General features: G+C 41.9%; 1 protein-coding gene across 1 annotated transcript in view; it reads left to right on the forward strand.

Moving 5' to 3' along the window:
• LOC142501869 (prominin-1-A-like) overlaps window positions 1–7,500 on the forward strand; it is a 79,019-nt gene that overhangs the window by 69,004 nt on the left and 2,515 nt on the right. Inside the window, exons 21-24 of the mRNA XM_075612407.1 lie at window positions 1,176–1,244; window positions 3,184–3,273; window positions 4,767–4,879; window positions 6,272–6,298. Of these exons, the coding sequence (XP_075468522.1) occupies window positions 1,176–1,244; window positions 3,184–3,273; window positions 4,767–4,879; window positions 6,272–6,298 (299 nt within the window). The remainder of the gene's footprint in view (window positions 1–1,175; window positions 1,245–3,183; window positions 3,274–4,766; window positions 4,880–6,271; window positions 6,299–7,500) is intronic.

A 7,500-nucleotide genomic window follows, 5' to 3' on the forward strand; every position in this document is an offset into this window, starting at 1 on the left:
TGCATCTGTTCAGCGCGGCTCAGCCCGGCTCAGCGATGCTGAGTGCACTATGTCCTGGGCCAAAATTGACTGAAGCACGCTCAGCAGCAGTCAACACACACACACACAGCCCCGATCCTTGCCTCCCCCCCGCTCATGCTTGCAAAATTCTGCAGGACACCCTGTGCTCATGCTTGGAGAGTTGGTGATGTCACCGCTCTCAGCGCAGCGTGATGGCAGCCTAATTTTGCAAGTGCGAGCTGTTGAAATATGTCAGTAATTAGACATATTTGTATTTACATTGTAACCGTTTAATAAAGGTTTTTTTTTCCATGTGATTTTGATTACATCAGGCACGGGGGGGCCCGAGACATTTTATGGATGAAAAGGGGGGCTCGGCATAATAAGTTTGCTCACCCCTGTATCAGATTCTTAAAATCCACCAGTGGTTTGCTAAATCCGCGGATTGGTTTGTTAAAATTCACCAGCAGCTTGTACCCAAATGTCTGTTCTGCATTAATCCGCACGGGTTGAAACTGGCACAATCAACCAACTGATTTTGCACAGCGGAACGGATGTTACACAGCGGAACGGATGTTACACAGCGGAACGGATTTTACACAGCGGAACGGATTTTACACAGCGGAACGGATTTTACACCGCGGAACGGATTTTACACCGCGGAACGGATTTTACACCGCGGAACGGATTTTACACCGCGGAACGGATTTTACACCGCGGAACGGATTTTACACCGCGGAACGGATTTTACACCGCGGAACGGATTTTACACCGCGGAACGGATTTTGAATGGAAAGCTCGGGGAAATTCCACAAAAATGGATTTGAACATTTGTTTGCCCATCTCTACAGATATCGCTCTCGCAACACTGTATATAATTCTCGGTTTCTGTATTTCTACCATACCTGATGAAGCACCCTGAGACGTTCAAAAGCTTGTAACATACATTTTATTGGGCCAACAAGTAGTTATCATACCACCTACCCCTCCCTCCTTTGTTATTTTACTACATGGAAGAAAGGACCAACACAGCGACCTGACCCACCCTTCTTTGTGCGCTATGGAAGTCCTGTGAATTAGCTTTTAATTTGTTAGATATATATATCTATCTATCCTGGTTCTAAATGGCGCTATGTACATGACTTAACAATGATATCCTCTGTTTGTCCTAACAGGAGAGTAAAGTATTTCTGAACACCCTACTTGGATACTTCCAAGCATACATTGACTGGGCTAAGACAATGGTAAGTGATGGCTTTTCTCCAATTGTATTGGGTCTTGTATTATTACACTCTCTCTAGGTTACTTAATCACATCTTTTGGGTTCAAATATCACCTCTATGCTGATGAGACACAAATTTACTTTTCAACCCCTGACCTCACACCTGATTTACAGCCCAAAGTTTCTGAATGCCTCCCGCTGTATTAGGCCTTGGCCATGTTACCTGCTTGCTGGCGGAGGCGCGCTCCCGCTCAGCACTGAGCCCCTACAGCCGCAATGAGAGCGGCTTTAGTAGGGGCTCACCTACGCTTCCGCAAGCGTGCGGAAGCGTAGGGCTTAGGTAAATTTTTAATTCAAGCGCTTGCCAGAGCGCAGGGCCGGTCACGTGAGCGGTTCGCCCAATGAGGGCGAACCAGCTCCGTGACGTCACTGGCCCGCCCCCTGACGGCGCGCAGGGAAAACACCCGCAAGGCCAGGGAAAGCACCCGCTTTCCCTGAGCCTCAGCACGCCTGCGGGAAGCTTGGCCGAGGCCTTATCCTGGATGGCCCTCCTCCGACTTAATCTTAACATGTCAAAAACAGAGCTCCTCATACCTCATCCCAAACCTGGTCATACTACCTCCTTCCACATTACTGCTCTTAAGCACTATCATACACCCAGTATCACACGCACGCTGCCTACGGGTCACATTTCACTCCTCCCTCATATTCTCTTGCGTTCAAAATGTATCTGAAACCTGTTGTTTTTTTCCGCCGTGATATTGCAAAGATACGCCCTTTCCTTTGTTGCTCTACTGCTAAAACTCTTAACGCAGGCCCTCGTTCTCTCCTGTCTTGACTATTGTAACCTGCTGTCCGGCCTTCCTGCCTCTCACCTGTCTCCCCTACATTATATCATAAATACTGCTGCTAGAATCAATTAACTCTTTCCTAAATCTGTCTCGGTGTCTCTCCTGCTGAAATCCCTCTCCTGGCTTCGTTTTCCGCATCACACGCACAATTCGCCTCACCTTTAAGGCATTACACTCTTCTGCTGCTCCTTACATTAAAGCCCTCATTTCTCGCTATACTCCTGCCTGACTCTGCTCACGGATGTCCTCTGTCTACCTCTTTTTGTATCTAAAGCCCTCTCCCGCCTTTAAACCTTTCTCACTGACTGCCCCACACCTCTGGAATACCCTTCCCCTCAATATCCGACCAGCACCCTCTCTATCCACCTTTAGGACCGGTCTTAAACCCACCTCCTTAACAAAGCATATGGGTAGCTCTGTGGCAGATACTATACACTTCATACATGGACCATGGCCCCCTGCAGATGCACTTACCAGAACACCTGTCTCTGTACGTTCTTCTTGCTTAATTAGATTGTAAACTCTTTGGGGCAGGGACTCCTTTTCCTAATGTTTGTTGTTTATATTATCTCGCATGTATTAATGCTATGCACATTAATGGCGCTATATAAATAAAGACACGTGTCTGAAATCTCATTGATATGGGTGAACCAGCATTTCCATGTTAAAAACTATTTCAAAAACGCAAACTAGATTGGGCATACACTTGGCTGTTTTTGAATGACCGTGGGTATAATTTTTTTGCCATTCGTCATATTTTTATGAATATAGGTTAGCTATTCCTGGGTCAAAAAGCAAGTTGGGACAAAATTAAGAATTTATTTTTTTCAGTTTTCCTTTACAAATACACCAATTGTTCTGAAACTGTTGAGCCATTTTCTTTTGTAGAATTTGATGCACGTGACCTGTAAACAAGCATCTTTACTGTGTGTGTGTATGTAGATAGAGGATCTCTGTGTCGCTTTCTCTCTGTTATGCAAAACGTTGGACTCCCCGATCCTTCATTCTATCATCTGCAAATTTCACCTTTATTTCCTCCTTTCATGGCACTGGTGCTTTGTTTATATCAACGTTCATAATTGGTGAAACCATTCTCATTCCTGATGTTAGTTGACAAAGGAAGTTGCTCGATGTGGACCTGTTGCAAAAACTGTGGATGCTGCACATATCCTGGCCTGCGGTTATATTGTCGACTCATTGGTAGGCATTTGTTTTATATTGGGGTAAATTGTGTGTTTTCAATAGGCACTCATAGACACTAGTGAAAATAGGTGATAATTCGGGTTTATATACTCTATTCAAATAGAAAAAATGTAATGTTCAAAAACAATATGACCAACTGTCAAATTGTAGTGCTTAATTGTGTAACATGCTCAACATATTATACAGTGAATATTGAGTACAAAGGTGTGTAAAAAAATAAATTCTAATTGGTGAATAAAATAGTGCACGGCACTGCTGCTCAAACCCTAAAACGAACGGTTTCCAAAGTTGCTCCAGTTCGCAATGTTTCTCTCCAAGGTATACAGGGGATTCCAACAAAAGCAGAAAGAGATGGACACAAAATAGTGTCATGTGTTCAAAATCTGGTGGGGTTATGGGTCAGTCCGATTTATGACTCGCATATTCCAATGTATGGATCTGATCCGTGGATATATCTCAAAGGGAGTAGAGGATGCAATAGTGCAAATGTATATACAAAATGTATAACAAATGTCCTAGATAGCAGCAGAATGTGCAATTACAAATTAGATATTCTTTAAAACCAAATTACATTTTATATCTCTATATCTGTCACAGAGAAAAATATACTGCTCTAAAGCACCTCTATATAACCATCCCAATAGCCAGTAAGAGTGTGGTGAGTGGTGTCACTAGCAGTGCTCAGGGGTCAAGCTAAGAAACTGTAAAGAACAAAAGAACCCTCTGGAATACTGGATAAATTATTACAAAATAGGTATTTAATGCAAGGTCCTACAAGATATACAGTATAAAAAAAACAGCTTAAAACACATGCAAGTCTCCTACAATACAACTGCAAATATCAAATCCCATGAGGTGGAGGGCGAAAAAGTGGTAAATAAAGCCTGTCCTGTTTGGGACTATATGTGTCACTCTGCACACTCCCACAGAGAAGGTAAGGTCACCGCGGGAGAGAGGTGCTGGTCACAAAATGACTGTGGTGGTCCAAATCCACAGAGGATTATCAAATAATGGACAGAATATATCTATGCACAGCCCTGATTTCAACAAGTGTGGAAAGAATGTAAAGCAGAACAAACATGGCTGAAATCCACTAAATATGATACTTAATCTGTCAGCGCTTTCACAAAGTGCAGTGGGAATTCTTCTGGGTCAGCCCAGTTGCATGACTGGATTTTCTGCAGATTCAGACCATCAGATGCCCACTAAAATCTGTAGGAGAAATGTATACAGATGCCCCAATATATAGATATAGTACTTCACCGAAATCCAAAGATCAGGGAAGGAGACACTGCACTGGAGATGGGTGATTTAAATTTTTTTTATTTAGTATATAATCAAAACGGTCCAGTGTTTTGGAGCCAACTCTGGGCCCCTTCATCAGGGAAATAAAAGAATAATGTTCAAATTTCTCTTAAATTACAGCAAAAAATTATTTTGAAATCTTTTGTTGACCTATTTTTTTTAATTTGTGTGTCTTTCCCTCCCAGAATGCATTTTGGTTTAGCCTGGGCTGGTGCACCATCTTCTTGATCCCCAGCATCATACTGTCCGTGAAACTGGCCAAATATTACAGACGGATGAAAACATCGGAGGTGTTCGAGTAAGAAACGTCTATTGTATTGTACATGATGAAGCCTTTCACACTTAGATCTTCTCTCTGCTGCCATTTATCCGAAACCCATTCCTGGTAGGGATTCGGGTTTTAACCACAAAACAAAAAAAACGCCGGAACAAATGGCACCGACTGATCATGTTGCGCTTTCGGTAAATAATGATCCAAACGGGGAATTAAGCATCATTTCCTATTGAGGGAGCACGGGAAGTATAGAAACTAAATGAGAAAATCTCATGGAAAAACAAAGGATAAACACTGATTTAACCAATTGTTTATTTATTTTTTACAAAAAAACGAAACTCCAATTATGGGCCATATTTAATAATAGGTGGTAAGCCAAAGGCACCTTATGACACATTCAACTTTAATGGACCATAAGGTGTCTTATGGTGGAGCATTGCTCTGTAAATATAGCCATGTAGATCTTCTTATTTCTGTCCTACTCCGATTCCCAATAGACGTCTAATAGAATGGGGAGCAGAAAAATGAGGAATTATCCAGTGGTTTTCCAACCCACATTTGTTATCTATGGTACAGATCTAAAAAGGCATCTTGGCGCAAATGCAAACAGGTCAGGCAGAAACACAAGAGGAGGGAGAGAGACTGGATTTATGCCACAAATTATCAGTAGGAAAATATCACCTTTATAACTAATGAAGTATTGCCTAATCTGTTTGTGTGAGTTAATCAACAAGAACAGCAAGAGGATAGTTTTGGGAGTTCGACGTTGGGTGTATAAGGATGATGTTTTTTCAAGAGCTTGCTGGGACGTGTTGACCCCCTCAAGAAAATGAATACACATGGCTGCAACTCTCGGTCCTCCAAGCAGCATCACATTGGCTAATCTGCCAGCAGTGCTCTAGAACAAGTCACTCTACACAGAGCTCCATTTTATCATTTATATTGATGACCAGTTCTGCTGAGTTTCTCAGTGGAATAATTGATCACTTCCTACCTCTTGTGTCCTTGTCCATGTCCTGTAGGGCAAATGCAGTCCCCGAAGGGATTTCATTTGGCCCTTGACATTGCTAGTGGGTTAAAGGAGACGGGACAGGAAAGCAAAGCAATTTAAAACAGTTTGAACAGGTGATCCATGGGGAGAAGTCATATTTGTAATTACGTGCCCACTTGGGAGCAAGTGGTTCCATTGACACATAGGCTAAACAGTTTGTCCTTTAAACTGAAGTTGTAGGACACTCCAGATCTAGCCAATACTGACTTTGTAGAGACTCTAAGAAATATATGAATTGTATTTATTTATTGCATTCTCTCACATGTTCTAAATGTATTTATTCCTCTTGACAATGTTGTAGTAAAGTTAAAAAAATAATGAATGAACTTATCCTACAATTGATTAATTTTTAAATGTCTTCACAGGGACAGCGACTTGAACCATGTGGAAATGTAAGTGTTCTTTTCATGTTATAATTTTCTTTAAAAATACTCTCGTGCCTCCCCTCCTAAATAGGAGATTCCCTCCCCACCAAGAACCCTATCCTCTACCCCCCCTCCCTGTTCAAGTGAAATGCCCCAGGGAGTTCTTGCTATAGAAAAGGGAAATGTCCCTTATTGTTTGGCTTGCCATTAATATTGTGGTCATTCTAATTTACCTCATCACCAGGCATTCAGTACTAAATGTTACCCGAATAAGATTTCCTGATTACAAGAAATCAGCAGTTACACGTTTGCACAAAAGAAAGTGTGTACAATAAAGATGGATTGTAACTGCTCCTTAAAGGTTCAGACAATTTAGTCACACAATACATTACAAATGATATTGAACTAATCTGTTGGAGGACACCTGCCAATGTTGTTTTTTTTTTTTTTTTTTAAAACACCTGTAGCTAGTTATTGGATAACTTTGAGTCTTTGCAGGTTGTGATACCTTTTTACTGAATTGACAAATTGATCCAAGAGATCAAAAAAGACCCTCCAAATGTGCACTCTATGATAAATTTATCATAGAGTGCACATTTGGAGGGTCTTTTTTGATCTCTTGGATCAATTTGTCAATATATGTATTTTACCTCTACTGCACCATGATTTCAAAATATGTAAAATATCAATTGTTCCAATAGGAGAGCAGAATAGAACACAAAATTGTTCTACCTTTTTAATGAACCAACATGAGGTTCTTAAATTTCATCTATGAAATCTCATCACTTCTCCTCTTCAAGTGCAAGAGCCACTGTCACAATCATGGCATGACTTCAGTGAAGGTCATATGGCCATAAGCATGTGCCAATAGAACACACACAACCTAAAGCACACCTTTGCTGTTACAATGGTAATCCAGAGCTGTGGAGGGTCCCTCACTCCAGACCACGAGAAGGGGCCACACACATGCATGAGATCCCTTCTCGCCTATGGATCAGTGGGCAGCGTTTTCGTAGAAGAGGTTGTGACGTGTGTGGCTGGGTTATTAAGTGGGGCAGGGCTTGAGACGGTCTGGGTCTCAATCAGTGTGAGCTTTACTTCAGTCTGCATGTGACCGAGTCCAAATGTGTGGGTTACACAAACTGCGTGTCTTGGCAAGGCAGGAGGTGGCTTCTGCGAGGTGTATACTGCAGCCTTTTGGTTTTAGGTCTAAGATGTTTGGCTGCGAC

The sequence above is a fragment of the Ascaphus truei genome, chromosome 8, assembly GCF_040206685.1.
Source record: "Ascaphus truei isolate aAscTru1 chromosome 8, aAscTru1.hap1, whole genome shotgun sequence".
Classification (NCBI taxonomy): Eukaryota; Metazoa; Chordata; class Amphibia; order Anura; family Ascaphidae; genus Ascaphus; species Ascaphus truei.